The sequence below is a fragment of the Diceros bicornis genome, chromosome 7, assembly GCF_020826845.1.
Source record: "Diceros bicornis minor isolate mBicDic1 chromosome 7, mDicBic1.mat.cur, whole genome shotgun sequence".
NCBI lineage: Eukaryota > Metazoa > Chordata > Mammalia > Perissodactyla > Rhinocerotidae > Diceros > Diceros bicornis.
The window spans coordinates 59304166-59320841 of NC_080746.1; the positions used below are offsets into that span (position 1 = coordinate 59304166).

Consider the following 16676-nt stretch of genomic DNA (forward strand, 5'->3'; position numbering starts at 1 on the left):
TTTGAAAATTATGGACTAGGTTCTCATCTGTAACAGGTATGATATTTTTAGACATCAAAATCCTGGGGTGAAAAAGGTATTTTTATTTTCCAGAATGAATATATATCTCTAATATTTATTAGGTGACATTTATGGATTAACCAATTTGTATGTAATAACTTTTAATCCTAACAACAATCTTCTGCAGTACAGTAGTCCCCCTTATCCACGGGGCATGTGTTCCAAGACGCCTGGTGGATGCCTGAAACCACGGATAGCACAGAATCCTATGTATACTATGTTTTTCCCCAGCTAACTGGCTAAGAGGCAGGTAGTGTGTACAGTGTGGGTAGCTGGGCAAAGGGGTGATTCACATCCTGGGCGGGAGGAAGAGGGTCAGCGAGAGATTTGATCATGCTGCTGAGAATGGCATGGAATTTAAAACTTATACATTCTTTATTTCTGGAATTTTCCGTTTAATATCTTTGGATCTCAGTTTGCTGAATGTAACCTAAACTGTGGAAAGCGAAACTGCAGATGAGGGGGTACTATGCAGATTCTGTTATCCCAGTTTCCGTATTGGGAAACTGAAGCAGAGAAAGATTACGTAACGGAACTCTACAGTTGGGAATGTGGAGGCTGGAGGAGAACTTGGGCGGTAGACCTCAGAAACTGTGTGCATTTTATTTTTATATGAATTCTAAGATTTAAGCAATAAAATGGTTTGATAAAGTTGGCCTTTTTGATAGTTTTGCTCTACGTTGGTGAGTTCTTTCAGATGTCTTTAATTGACTAGCCAGATTGTGCTGATTCAAAATGCCATTGCAATACAATACACGCAGGTGATGTTTATATCTATAATAAGACTTCTTTTTTAAAAAAACCACTTTATTGAGGTATGATAGACATACAAAAAGCTGTGCGTATCTAATGTATACAACTTGGTGAGTTTAGAGGTAAGTATACATCCGTAAAACCGTCACTGCAATCTATGCCATGAACATATCCATCTCCATCTCCAAAAGTTTTTCCCTCCCTCCCTCCCTCCCTCCCTCCCTTCCTTCCTTCCTGTCTTTCTCTCGTTCTCCTTCCTTCCATCCCTTTTCTTCTTCTTCTTCTCGTTCCCCTCGTCTTCCTCCTTCTTATTTATTTATTTTTTGTGGTAAGAGCACTTAAAGTAAGATCTACCCTCTTCACAACTTTTGACTATACAATACAGTAACAGTAGTCACGATGCTATACAGCAGATCTCTAGGACTTATTAATCTTTCATAACTGAAACTTGTTACCTTTTGACTGACACCTCCCCATTTTCTCTTCCTTTTAGCTCCTGAAAACCACCATTCTACTCTCTGCTTCTATGAGTTTGACTATTTTGGGTTCCTCATCTAAGTAGTATCATATAGTATTGGCCCTTCTTTGTCTGGCTTATTTAACTTAGCATAGTGTCCTCCAGGTTCATCCATTATGTCACACTCACTAAGAAAACAAGAGAGAAGACTCAAATAAATAAAATCAGAAATGAAAGAGGAGCAATTACAATGGATACCATAGAAATACAAAGGATTATAAGAGAATACTATGAAAAGCTATATGCCAACAAACTTGATAACCTAGAAGAAATGAATAAATTCTTAGACTTATACAACCTCCCAAAACTGAATCAAGAAGAAACAGAGAGTCTGAAGACTAATCACAAGTAAAGCAATTAAAACAGTAATCAAAAATCTCCCAAAAAAACAAAAATCCAGGACCAAATGGCTTCTCTGGAGAATTCTACCAAACTTTGGAGAAATGGAAGGATTTCCTTCTTTTTTTTTTTTTTTTTTTGATTTTTATTGATATTTTAATGGTTTCTAACATTGTGAAATTTTGGGTTGTACATTTTTGTTTGTCCATCACCCCATATATGACTCCCTTCACCCCTTGTGCCCACCCCCCACCCCCACTTCCCGGGTAACCACAGTCTAGTCTTCTCTGTCCATGTGTTGGTTTATATTCCACATATGAGTGAGATCATACAGTGTTTGTCTTTCTCTTTCTGGCTTATTTCACTTAACATAATACGCTCCAGGCCCATCCATGTTGTTGCAAATGGGACGATTTTGTCTTTTTTTATGGCTGAGTAGGATTTCCTTCTTTTTTAAGGCAGAATAATATTCCACTGTAAGTAGACACTACAGTTTCTTTATCCATTCATCTATTGGCGGACATTTAAGTTGTTTCCAAGTCTTTGCTATTATGAATAATGCTGCAATGAACACGGGAGTGCAGATATCTCTTCAAGACCCTGATATCAATTCCTTTGAATATACACCCAGAAATGGGATGCTGGATTACACGGTAGTTCTGTTTTTAACTTTTTGAGGAACATTTATGTTTTTATCCACAGTGGCTGCACCAATTTACATTTCCACCAACAGCATGCTAGGGTTCCTTTTTCTCCAAATCCTTACCAAGATATGTTGTCTTTTGATTTTTTTACTTTTTTTGTTTTTGATAGTAGCCATCTTGACAGGTGTGAGGTGATATCTCACTGTGGTTTGGTTTGCATTTCCCTGATGATTAGAAAAATTTGGTAGGTAGGTGATTGAAATGTGCAGCCACAGTTGACAACCACTTAGCTACAAAATCACTCTGATTAGATTCCCGAACTGGAGCTACTAATGATGTCTGCGTCCAGACGTGCCTCGGAGACCTAATACTTTTGCCATGTTCTTTTCTCCCCAGAATCTTTCTTTTCTCCAGATTCATTTTTTTTTCAGATCCTAGTAACTTGCATACCTCCATGGCAGTAGAAGCATTTTCTCTGTCTCATCGTGTTTTGTAGTATTTAGAATGTTCCTCAACTGTTGCATTTCTTTGTTGCTTCTCTCCTATTTTCAGGCAGATCAGCTGAATTTAAAAAAAAAATTTAATCTAATTCTTAAATTGATTGCTTTTGTTTTGGTTTTAGGTATAAAGTTAGCACTTTTTGCTGTATTTGAGTGTTTACTTTTCTTTTTCTAGATCTTTCCTTTCAGGGTCAGGTATTTGCTTTTCTAATATACTTCTCCAGGTTTTGTCTTGTGTGTGTTTTCCTATAGTTAGAAATATGAAGCCAAGAAATTCCAGTTCTCTGAAAAGCAGCTAGTGTTCAAATAAGCTGTGTCTCCCTGGGTTGGCACTCTCCCATCAGATCAACATCTAATCCAATCATCCTTCTACTGTTTCCTTGGGTCTCCTGGTTTATCTCATTTTGACTGTGCCTTTGTAAGTGAGCATAAGTAAGGCCATCTTGTTACACTAAATGACCCCAGCCCCTCCTCTGTGTGACTACTCATTGTTCTACACGTACTGTAAAAAAATTCACATGCCCTCCTGATTTATGGCCTCCACTTAAGTATGTACTCCCGAATATCTTCATAAATTAAAACTTTGTTCTATGAGTTTCTCTTCAGGAACAGGCTGACCACAGGCGAGAAACACACCTACCAGTTATCCATCACAGCTGACAGAAAAATGGAACAATGTGATGCCTGGAGCCTGTCACGCCTGGAGACCAACGTCCTGGGACCCCCCTCCTTACTGCTCATTTTCCCTATATAACTGCTTCAAGATTCTGTAATCCTCGAAGGTGGTTTTTTGAGACATTAGTCTGCCATCTTCCCAGTTATGCTGGCTAATTAAATTAAAACTTCCTTTCTTGATCTTTAACTTGTTGTGATTAATTGGCTCAGATTGTAGTGAGCAGAGCAAGCCCATTGCTCCGTAACACTTTCACTTAGAAACAATATAAACTTCTTGACATCCTCCCTGAGGACACAGGAAATACCTGTAACACTACCACTAATAACTGTTGCAAGTTGAAGCTCATCTATATAATACACTTAGTATTTTATACTGATCCTCCTGGTTTTATCCCTTCATTTCTATCCAACTTTTATGGAACCACTTTGTGTACTAGTCTTCAAGGGTTGGTTTAACAAAGTGTTTCCCAATTCTTTTGGAACACATTCTTCCTCTTGGGTAATGACTGTAGTTTGGGCTCTGAGATCTGGCTTCTCTCCATTTGCTAGAATCCTTTAGGCCCCAGTCACTGACTCTAATAATACATTTCACAATATATTTCAGATCTGACTACATTTTTATTTATTTAATTAATTAATTTATTTTGTGAGGAAGATTAGCCCTGAGCTAACATCCCATGCCAACCCTCCTCTTTTTGCTGAGGAAAATTGGCCCTGGGCTAACATCTGTGCCCATCTTCCTCTACATTATATGGGACGCAGCCACGGCACGGCTTGACAAGTGGCGAGTCAGTGCGAGCCTGGGGTCCGAACCTGTGAATCTGCAGGCTGTGAAGTGGAGTGTGCAAACTTAACAACTATGGCACTGGACTGGCCCTACCTTTTCATTTATACCTGGCCTTTTCATTAATATGACTTTTGTCTTAAGAAAATTCTACTCCTCCTTGATTCCTGAAGCAGTGCTTTTAACAACTCCCCAGGAACTTCTAATGTACAGTCAAGTTTTAGAATCTCAGCTTGAAGGCAGTGGCTCTCAAACTTTGATGTACATCAAAATCAGTTGGAGGGCTTTTTAAAACACAGACCTCTGGGCTCCACTCGTAGAGTTTCTGATTCAGTGTTCAGGGTCCAAATTTGCATTTTTACAAGTTCCCAGCTGATGTTGATGCCGCTGGTTTGGGGGATCACACAGTGAGTAGCTTTAGGGTGTTTACTGATTTAGGAATATTTGCAATGTGAGAATCATTTTAATTAACTGACACATAGGAAAATATAATTTTTGGCTTTATAAATAGAGTTTTCTCCTGCACCATTACGAAGTGACATGATTGTCTATTCTTACTGTTTGGTGCCCCATTCATAATTTTTAAGTCTATCTTGTTTGCTTGCTAAATTACGAAAACTAATAAAAGAAAAATAATTTAGGGACGGCCCGGTGACACAAGTGGTTAAGTGCGTGCGTTCTGATGCGGCAGCCCAGGGTTCGCTGGTTCGGTCCCGGGCGCCCACTGACGCACTGCTTGGCAAGCCATGCTGTGACGGCGTGCCATATAAAGTGGAGGAAGATGAGCACGGATGTTAGCCAGGGCCAGTCTTCCTCAGCAAAAAAAAAAAAAAAAAAGAAAAAAAGGGAGGAGGATTGGTAGATGTTAGCACACGGCTGATCTCCTCACCAAAAAAAAAAAAAAAAAAAAAAAATTGAAAATATATTGTATTTCAGTATGGAAATGCTCAAACACCTATACTTGAAGACATAATAAGAAGGAGGCTTACATCTATTCCTGGATTCCCTTGAGAATCATTATGAATTCAAGAAAATCAAATGCAGAAAATGCTGTGTTTCGTAACTCCTAAAATGCTATCAGCAGAGATGTTTTTCAGAAGTTGATTTTTTTGCACTGGGGAATAATATGATTAATTTATGGGCAAAACAATGTACATTTTTCTACGATTTACACTGTTACATTTCCAGAACATCAATTGTATACCAAAAAACATGCAATAATACTTGTAACTATGTGTATAATTGAATGCGGTGTCAGCTTGGAATATTTAAACACATTTTCCTCAACCATGTCCTGAGGTCATTGGAGAGGCCAGGGACAAGCTTGCAAGTAGCCTAGCTATGTTGCTTAATATCAATAAGTATCCCCATACAAAAGTGATCCAACAGAACTAACTTCAGGTTTCAAAATGCTCCTTTGGTTAACAACACCTTGGTTGAGAATTAGAACTTCAGGTGATCTAATCACTGGGTCGTGCCCATGATTAGATTAGGCTCTCTGGTCAGACGTTATCATAATCCAATGAATCCAGAAGTCCCGGAAGTCTCCTCCCACTCTGACGAGGTCACTCAGTATAAACCCCGTTCCTGTTCTTTGCCGCTTCACTAGCTGAAAGAGCTGTAGCCAGGTGGTCGTTCCCCTGACTTCGGAGTCCCCGCAGCCACTGAAGCACACACGTCTCATTGCAGTCCCAAGTGCCCGCCGTCATGTCCTCCTCCCCGCTCAGGGTGGCTGTGGTGTGTATGAGCAACATGAACAGGAGCATGGAAGCCCACGGCATCCTCAGGAAAAACGGCTTCAGGGTCCGGTCTTTCGGAACTGGATCTCGTGTGAGGCTCCCAGGATCGGCGCCCAATCTTCCCGTGGTTTACGATTTCTCAACCACATACAAGCAGATGTACAACGACCTTCTCAGGAAAGACAGACAACGCTATACCAAGAATGGAATCTTACACATCCTGGGAAGAAATGAGCGAATCAAGCCCCGGCCAGAAAGATTTCAAGAGTGCAGCGATGCCTTCGATGTCATCTTTACCTGTGGGGAGAGCGTCTACGACCGAGTGGTGGAAGACCTGTGTGCCAGAGAGCAGGAGACCTTCCAGCCCGTGCACGTGATCAACGTGGACATCCAAGACACCCTGGAGGACGCCACCCTTGGAGCCCTGCTCATCTGTGAGCTCTGCCAGTGCCTCCAGCAGGCGGACGACATGGAGGACAGTCTGGATAAGCTGCTGCTGGCAGTGGAGGAGAAAAGAGGAAAGAGCTTTCTTCACACGGTCTGCTTCTACTGAAGAGCTGAGCCCATAGTCAGTAAGAACTTGTGCGTGGACTTTTTGACTAGTCTGTATTTCCTGCGAGAAGTGTCTTTAAAGCCCTTTCCTCTAAATGCTGTTTGTTTGATTTTTAGGTGTGCCTGCCTGGAAGAGCTGAAGAGTGAACGAGAAGAACATTGTATAGGAAATGAGGACAAGGACTTCTAATAGTCATGAAAACACCCCAAGTGTGGGGGACATTGTTCTAGGTACTTTACACGGAGGAAGTAATTCAGTGCTCACCGCGTCCTGGAAGGAAGTTACCGCCATGACTGCATGTGGCGGATGAGCAAACCCAACCTTATAATGGATCACTTGATAAGCGATTTGTTGAAGGATATTCAGCGAGTAAAGGATGTCGTTAGGCCATCATGTTCTTTTTCAGCCATCTTTCTGAAGAGTCTAGGAGAGAATTAGTTTCCTTGCTTTTTTCTAGTTTCTAGAAACCACTCACCTTCCTTGGCTCATGGCTGCCTTCTTCCATCTTCCAAGTCAGCCATGGCAGGTTGAGTCCTTCTCACAGCACGTCATTTTGATCTCCTCTTCTGCCTCCCTTCTCCATATTTAAAGACCTTTGTAATTACATTGGACCCATCCCAATAATTCACGTTGATCTCCCTATTTTTAGGTCATTGGATTAGGAAACTTAATTCCATGTCTACACTTTAATTTTAAAATATACTGATTGCAATATCTGAGGGTGTTACCTCTGGAAATATAATAGAATGAAACAATTAGAGGCCATTAGGAAGGTAAGCATGGATGCCTCTTCATTGGCATAAATTTTTGGGAGCTCCTTGGATTTCGTTAATCACACAGTAACGGGGTGTATTGATATTAGAAGAATAGGCCATCACTTTTTAAAGCAATTTCCTATTGCTCATCTTGAGTGGTATTTTAATTATAAGAGTTTTTTCTGGTCGGGCCCCGTGGCTTAGCGGTTAAGTGCGCGCGCTCCGCTGCTGGCGCCCCAGGGTTCGGATCCCGGGCGTGCACTGACTCACCGCTTCTCCGGCCATGCTGAGGCCGCGTCCCACATACAGCAACTAGAAGGACGTGCAGCTATGACGTACAACTATCTACTGGGGCATTGGGGAAATTAAAAAAAAAAAAAAAAGTTCTTTCTAATGAAAAAGAAGTATATTGTACTTTTACTGGTAGATGGCTTTACTTATTGATTGTATCTACTTTTCTAATGCTGACTTCAAAACCTGAGTAAGAAAATGAATTTATATTATCGCTAAGAACTTAGAATTGTAAATGAGGAGAAACATCCCCAAATGAAAAGAAATAATTTAATTTTGATGATAAGTATGGTTTTCTGGTTTGGGAGCTGATCTTCAAAATCCTAAGCCACATTCTTTTAAGCATTATCAATTAAACTGAACAAAAAATTCCTTCTACAATAGTTCTTATACTTAAAATGTTCATTAGTTATATAATTGGATTACTTGGGAATAAATCAAGGGGTGTCCATAGCACACAAAGTGAATTTTTTCTTGGTTATCCTTTCCAGAGGCATAAAATCTACCACTTTGGTGTTTTTTCTGTTGACACTGCCACAGATGTCCTTGTGGCGCCATGCCAACACACACAGAGACTCAGAATTCCAAGATTAACACCCCGTTGGGGAACCTCCGCCAGAGAATCAATTCCTCATCTTTCCTTTCAGTCAAAGGATGGCACTGAGACACAAGTTTTATGGTTTCTTAAGGGCTCGTTTTGCAGATTGCACCCCACCCACCTTGGTCAGCTGGAAAACACATCTCTGTATTGGCTCTCCACCATGCTCCTTTACTCCTCTTATCCCCTCTCCTGATACTTGGGGTGGTAATTGCAAAAAACAGAGACTTCCATGAGTACTGCAATGCCCTTCTCAGGTTGCTCCCAACACTGTCTCAAGGTGCCAATTGACACTCCATTCACTGTGCTGCCAGGCTGTGTTCAGCACAGTGCAGGGGAGGGGAGTCCTGTCTGCCAAATGCTGCGTCTGTAGCCCCACATCATTAAAGTTAATGGTCCAAAATCTTACCAAGTCTACCATGAGATTCATTTTCTGCTTTCACTTCTCTTTGTTTCCTTGGAATTAGGCTGTGGATCAGATGCTCCCTAGTCCTTTTCCTTCCTCTTTTTCTCTTTTATGCTCCAAGTGCTCACGCTAAAACTTTAACCATCTCCCTTCCCTTGGGCTTGTCAATTCTTGAAACATATACACCAACACTGCATGAGACTAGGGCGTGCGCTGGCTCCTAACCTCCAGCAGATGTATTCAGACTCTGAATACCAATTTAGGCTCTTGTGCCTATAAATATAATATTTCTTCTGGCTGCTTTTAATTTATAGATTCTATCACATCATGACCTCTAAGGGAGCCTATCATACCTCAGAATCTTTTTTCTTAAGCAAGAAATGATAAATGCAATTTATGAACTGAACTTATAGATCAATGGCTGTGTTTTTTCCTTTTTCTCTCTACTTCCCATCTCTTCTCCTTCAATATTTTTTTTCACATAGCTGTGAAAGTTGTGTTTTGAAATAAAGATGTGATCATATTATGTATTGCTTCCAAATCTTCAATTCCTGCCTTTAGAATAAATTCCAAAAACTCTTCTCAAATCTGGATAATATCCGTCACAACCTGTTTCCTTGCTCTAATGTATTGATCCTCAAATCCTCAACCTGGATACATTCAATCATTTAGCAAATGTTTATTGAGCTCCCACCATGTGGCAGGCACTGTTCTCTGCACTAGAGGTCCAGCAGGGAATAGAGTAAGCTAACCCCTGCCCTCATGCAACTGACATTGCAGCTCATGGGCCCCAGGGATATTGGTGTGACTGAACCTATGTTCTTGAAGGACCAGTTGACCACCACAGGTATCCCCATAACTCCCTAGTCTGCCTTAGCTTCCACGTAAAGGTCTACCATGGGAAGCTAGGTTTTCCTGCAAGCCCAAATTAAGGTGATTGTATTCCCTAATTTCTAAGCAGCTCTCCTGGGGGGCTAAGCAGAGCTCATTGTGTATCCCTTCAATGGAACCTGGCATCTTCTCGCACACCAGAGTCTTTCTACCTGTGTCCAGATCAGTGCATTGATGTCAGGGTAAGGGATAGGCCTTTTTGGTGGGTCTACTTTATCTTTGCACATACTTTTATTGTAGAAACACGATAAAATTCTGGTCCACACATATTTATGGTGCAGGATGCACTGCAGGATGGTTATTAAAATTAAGGACTAGGTTCTCATCTGTAACAGGTATGATATTTTTAGACATCAAAATCCTGAGGTGAAAAAGGTATTTTTATTTTCCAGAATGAATATATCTCTCTAATATTTATTAGGTGACATGTATGGATTAACCACTTTGTATGCAATAACTTTTAATCCTAACAACCTAACAACAATCTTCTGCAGTACAGTAGTCCCCCCTTATCCATGGGGCATATGTTCCAAGACACTAGGTGGATGCCTGAAAACCACGGATAGTACCGAATCCTATGTATACTATTATTTTCCCCAACTAACTGGCTAAGAGGCAGGTAGTGTGTACAGTGTGGATAGCTGGGCAAAGGATGATTCACATCCTGGGCGGGAGGAAGAGGGTCAGCGAGAGATTTGATCATGCTGCTGAGAATGGCATGGAATTTAAAATTTATAAATTCTTTATTTCTAGAATTTTCCATTTAATATCTTTGGGTGTCAGTTTGCTGAATGTAACCTAAACTGTGGAAAGAGAAACTGCAGATATCGACTATCTAGATACTGTTATGCCAGTTTCCATATTGGGAAACTGAAGCAGAGAAAGATTACGTAACGGACCTCTACAGTTGGGAATGTGGAGGCTGGAGGACAACTTGGGCAGTTGACCTCAGAAACTTTGTGCTTGGATGCTAGGCTAAACACAGTTCGTGTTATATATAGTTTTTATATTCAGGTCTTTTTCTACCTAACGTTAAATGCATAAACTAGCCATTTTTGAGTAACGGAATTCTGTCAATTCAAGAGTTTCTCAGTCATTTCAGGGTGCATCCTCTCCTGCTTTCTCTCCAGGGCTGATTCTAGCTCCAGGGCCTGTGTGTGGCGCCAGGGCATGAGTGTGGAGGAAGACACTCATGATACGGACATCTGCACTTTGGTGAAGTTCAGGGTGGCTTCTGACCACCAGCGTCGACGCTTGCTGATATCCATGAAATAGACCTTGTCGATTCTAGTCCTCAGATTCTTGGTCTCCCACCTGACACTGCAACATCCTTGTTCTGACCATGAGGCTTCTCCAGCCCCCTCTGTTTCAGCTCCTCTGCCTCCCTGCCCTTGGCTTGGACCCTTTTATATGATTTTTTTTGAAAAGTTCATTTTATTGTGGTAAAACACTCGCCATGAAATCTACCCTCTTAAAAGCTGTTTCTGTGTGCAGTACAGTGTTGATTGTTATTTCTGGGCGCAGTGCGCACAGCAGGTGTCCACAGCTCAGTCGTCTCCCACCACTGATATTTTCCAGCAGTTGATGAGCTTTTCTGTACATGACAGTTGGTGCCCCTCCTGGTCTGGAACAGCCTCATTCATGTAGTCGTGTAAAATGCTCAGAGCTGTTTCTCCAAGGTTTAGCTGCACGGGGTGTTCACATATTAGCTTCAGCCAACAGGTCGTCAAGAGTCCACTGGTCACATGACAATTATGGCTGTTCATTTACACTTGTTGACACTGAGAAGAGAGGGGCGGGCTTACCTTTACAAGAAAGTGCAATGCATTTCTGAGCATTTATGGGTCTTCTTGAAAGTATTAATAATGGATCTTAGAATTTCTAGGAAATAAAAAATTCCACAAATATCACCTATTGTGCATGAAATGCAGTGCACAAAAGCAGAATTCTATCTGAGACTGAGACCACAATGGGCTTCACACAGATCCAATCACTTCTGGAGTCTGCACTCGTCTGTCCTGATGGTTGCTCATCGGGCTGCCTGAGCCTGAGTCTGAAATGACAAATGGGCTAATTCTATCCACAAAGACGTGGATGGATAAGTAAAATGCATTAATTTCTTATATTTATTTAATTAATTAATGAAAAACGGGTAAGACTTTCAGAAGAGCATAAAGTATGGACCAGCTAGGAAAATACACCTGTTTGTCTTTATATCAAACACGCATTTTTTTCCCTGAAGGTGAGAATACTTTCTTCTTTACTGTGTTTATTATCTGATTTTTTAAAATAATGTACAAGATTACTTTTATAATCAGTGAGAATATAAAGTTATTTCCAAGTTAAAAAGGTTCACAATATCCATTCAGGATGAGTAAAATATAGATAAAATTACTTATAAAAGTATATAAAGAAAGCAGGAGAATTTTTTTCCAGTAACCATAAATAAAGTTTTTGATGACTAACCACTAAGTAGAGTGATACGCTAGGCAGGCAAGTGAGGTAAAAATGTGTCACAAATGTCAAGAATCACATGTATTCTACAAATTGTGCATGGACATTTATGTACCCTTAGGAGTGGGTTAAAATGGGTTCTTTATGACCAAAATATGAATCTCATGACCACTCCAAGGAGGAATGTAACTGCAACATCATCCTTTACATGAAGAACAAAAATTTGAAAATCATCTTTACATACTAATTGCACTGATATTGCACTGCACTGATATTGCAGATTGAAAACAACTTTAATAATCAGTAACTTAATTCAATATTTATGCCAGTGTATGTATTACAACAGGCCTGTAGCAAGGCTGGATTAGCTGGGAGAGGTTTTTGCAGTGAAACATCATAAATGTGAACGCTCGGTGTGGGATGGAGATCAGAGCATATGGGGAGGAGCAGGAGAGAAAATAGTCATAAGAAGGCTAGGGAGGTGGGGAAATGGACTTAGGGGTGTGGGATCCAGGCCATTTGGGAAGAGAGTGAGGCTGGTGGAGACAGCTGTGTCCCTGGGGCCCTGATGTAAGTGCTTCTCTCAAGGGATCTCACGAAAGAGAATGAACAGCCTAACGGCCTGGCCCCCAACAAGCTGAATTTCATCTCCAATTTCGTGTCTGTTCCTGAAGACTCAGGAAAGGCTGGTGACTGAATTAGACATTGGCAGGTGGGACGGTTGCAGGATCAAGATAAGGACTGGGCTGGTGTTATGTCCCTCAGAGGACAGGGCTCTTAAGGCTATTGATATATGTGGACAATGAATGGTAAAGACCAGAGGCACCAATCTGGTGGGTTAGAGCAGAAGTGGAGGATGAGGTCTGGGAAAAGAGGTTGAAAATTTATGGATTAGCTGAAGTTACCGAAAATTAGTAAATAAAGAGATAACATCCAATAAATAATAAGTGCTGTAATAATTAGACTGGATGTGAGAAACAGAAAACAGATGGACTTACCATTGATCCCTCTTGGCAAAATATGAGAAAGATCCTGAAAGTGACTGGGATCAGCTGTATTACCTCAAGCAGGGTGTGGGAAGGGGCTTTGGAGAGCTAGCAGGGCGACTTGGGCATGCGTGAGGAGAGAACTATGGAAGGAAGCATTGAGTGGGGCATTTAGGATGAGCTTGTGTCAGACCAAAGTCACTCTATCACGCCACCAGTTCCTCTAGGGATAGAGAATTTCCCTAGCTTCTTGGCCTCTTTCTGCGTCTCTGATTTAAAAATTTTGGCTCCTGTTCCCTTTCCCCAAACACACGGTTTTCATGAGCTTCTTAATTTCCTGCTCTCCTGCCCAGACTTTGTTGACTTGTGTCTTCCCTGGCCTCTTCTTTCTTGCTTTCATCTACTCTCTATTTTTTATCAGGCTGTGTGGCACACAACTACTCTCATTTCCCTGTGGTGCTCTTCTTCTGTCTCCTGTTTTTCCACTTTCTCCAAGACGAAGGCCGCCCTCACTGGGGAGAACTTTCTTACAGAGCAGTAATATGCTCACTAGGAGATAGTTCCAAACCCAAGGCCAGCTGACTGGACTCCTTTGATGCTTGACTCTGACGACAGAACCACATGTCTCAGCACTTGGAGCATGGTCATTGGAGTATATTTTCCTTCCCAGAAAGGAAGATTAGGGGCATCAAGAGGGTAACTGGAATGTTAATGAGTATATAAGATATAACTTAGCCACTGAGCTAAATGTTTTTTTTTTTTTTTTGCTGAGGAAGATTCACTTTGAGCTAACATCTGTTGCCAGTCATCCTCTATTTTGTATGTGGGTTGCTGCCACAGCATGGCTGCCGATGAGTGGTGTAGGTCTGTGCCTGGGAATGGAACCTGGGCTGCTGAAGCAGAGCACTCTGAACTTAACCACTGGGCCACAGGACTGGCCCATAAATATTTTTAACTACCCCTTCATCAGAGTGATTTAATGATTGTCTCCAATTCTTCAAACCTGTCTGCTTACAAATTTGCCTCTCTTGAATCCACAAGTTTATAGGATCCAAAAGATTCCCAATTTTCTTTTTCTGTCCCCAGTTTGTGATACGGTGCCTGTAAATTGTTACTGCTCAAAATACACTTGCTGAATGACTGAGTTAATTAATAAATCAAAATATAACTAAGAAATAAATGTTAAACTTCCACCTGCAAAAAATCGTCCAAGCATCAGGCAGCCCTCCCCACACTCCCAGCAATAACACGTTTCTTTTTTCAATTTCAGTCATTCATACCCTTAGCTCCCTAAGGTTTGAGCACAGGGAGTGCCTCCTCTCAGGCACACAGACCTTGTCAATGTTACCTCTTAAGGTCTCTTGACCTTCTTCACAAGTGAGAAAACTGTAAGTGATAAATTCAGAAATTTCAAATCTCATTTCTATCAGTTATTGGTTAGTGATATTTGCCAAATGATTTCCGTTGACTGAGTCTTACTTTCCTTTAGTGTGAAAGGGGGAAAATATTTAGGTCCTAGAGTGGAAGTAAAAATATTTAGTTCCTTTAGATATTCAACATCTAAATGCAAAAGCATATAAAGTGCAACATGCAAAGTCTTACTACAGTCTCTGGAATAAAGCAGATGCGTAACAAATATTAGATTAATTCCTCTGTGACTGTATTATGTTCAGATTCATTGTATTCCTGGAACATGACTGTTCACTGAGAATCCTGTCTCTTCAGTCAATTAGAACCTCCACATGTAATCTTTCTAGAGTAGAGTCATTATTCTAAACTACTGGCTTCAAGACATCTGGTGGCTGCCCACTGTGAAAAGGATGGCATCAAAGTATGAAGTTGTGATCGAGGCCCTTCACAATCAGGAAAAATCTGTCTGTGCACCCCGTTCCCTGCCTTCTCCTGTACTTCCTATGCATCAGCCACCCTGGACTGAGAAAGTTTCAAGAATGCAAACATTTCTCGTAGTGATTCCCCCATTATCATTCTTTATCATATAATAAACTACCCAACTCTAGTCAAGTACCATCTATTGCTGCCTTCCCAGACACACACAATGGTTTCCTCTCTACATTCATGACCCTCTGTTTGTAGGAGAAGAGCATTTTACCTTTATTAGTTGGAAACGTGTATCTTCAATCAGAGTGTTACTCATTGAGGTAGAGAACTATTCACCTTTGTATGAGTCATTATTTGCGTGTTCAAAGAAGATGGAGAGTGTGGAATATGCCAAAATCTCCTGGTGCCTTCCCAAAATATATTACAAAAAAATCTGTGTTTTCTTCTATCTCTGTGAATAAGAAGTGATATCTCTGGTGGTCTCCCCAGGCATGACTACGATAAACCACACTGGTGTCCACCACACGGTCTTCCACTTGCTGGGCACCCCAGCCTTGCGGATCAGCACATTTGGATTTCCATCCCCTTCTTCAGTTCCTGACATGTCATCACCCTTCTTGGGAACCTGCTCATCTTCATCATTCTCACAAAGATCAGCCTCCATGAACCCATGTACCTCTTCCTTTGCATGCTGGATGGAGCAGACGTTATCCTCTCTATGTGCACAGTCCCGTGGGCCTTGGCCATCCTCTGGTTCTGGGCTGGGGAGATGTCCCTGAATCGCTGCATCACTCACTTCTTTTTCTCACACTGCACTTTCATGTCTGAGTTAGGGATCTTGCTGCTGATGGCTTTTGACAGGTACATTGCCATATGCTACTCACTGAGATACACCACTATTCTTACACATGCATTGATTGGGACAACTGGTGTTGCCATCTTTCTGAGAAACTATTGTACAATTTTCCCCATAATATTTCTTTTGAAAAGATTAACTTTCTGTGAAAATAATGTCATTCCACATACCTTTTGTGAACACACTGGCTTGGCCAAATATGCTTGTGATGACATTCGAGTGAACATCTGGTATGGAATTTTTGTCATAGTGTCAATAGTGGTCTTAGATAGCTTGTTAATTTTTGTTTCCTATGTGCTGATTCTCCATGCTGTCTTCCACATGACTTCCCAAGATGCTCGCCACAAAGCTCTCAACACATGTGGCTCGCACGTCTGTGTCATCATCCTCTTTTATGGGCCTGGCATCTTCACAACCCTTACTCAGCGGTTTGGATGCCACATTCCACCTCATATCCACATCTGGTTGGCTAATGTCTGCTTTCTGGTTCCACCAATGCTGAATCCCATCATTTATGGGGTCAAGACTAAGAAAATCCGAGAACAAGTGTCTCACATGTTGTTTCCAAAGCAGAAATAACTTTCGCAGAGGAACAGAGTTTTCAGCATCTCTAGCTATCACTGGAAGTGTAATGGAAACAGTGCTTGGCAGGGGTCAACTGAAACACTAGGAGATAGCTCAAAAAGTTTGTCAGGGAGTTCTGTTGGAGGAAGTTTATCAGTGAGTTTGCAGGAGTTATGTCTTTCATCAGCAAAACAGTCTCGGAGAGATTTGTTGTGTTTGACTGGCAAAATACCTCTGCAAAGAACCCGAGACAGCATGGATTCTTTTCCTGAAGTCATGTATCCTTTATATCCTCTATAAGCCTGATTATTGGAAATAGATCAATAATAACTGTGCTCTGGCCTTGGAATTTGCCCAACTATTCCTTATTAATTTTCTCAATCTCTAAGACATCTTGTGATATTTGGATACTTACATACAAATCTCCATTCCTTTATGTCCTCATTCTAGCTAAATGACATTCTTAGAATCA

The 16676-nt window shown here is 41.2% G+C and overlaps 1 protein-coding gene and 1 pseudogene across 1 annotated transcript; both read left to right on the forward strand.

Moving 5' to 3' along the window:
* The first annotated feature begins 5979 nt into the window (after positions 1 to 5979).
* Positions 5980 to 6564, forward strand: LOC131407955 (RNA polymerase II subunit A C-terminal domain phosphatase SSU72 like protein 3-like). The gene has a single exon (XM_058544544.1). It carries the CDS (start codon positions 5980 to 5982, stop codon positions 6562 to 6564), a length of 585 nt encoding a protein of 194 aa, XP_058400527.1.
* An 8711-nt stretch (positions 6565 to 15275) lies between these two features.
* On the forward strand, positions 15276 to 16219 carry LOC131407956 (olfactory receptor 52B4-like; annotated as a pseudogene).
* The last annotated feature ends 457 nt before the right edge of the window (positions 16220 to 16676 follow it).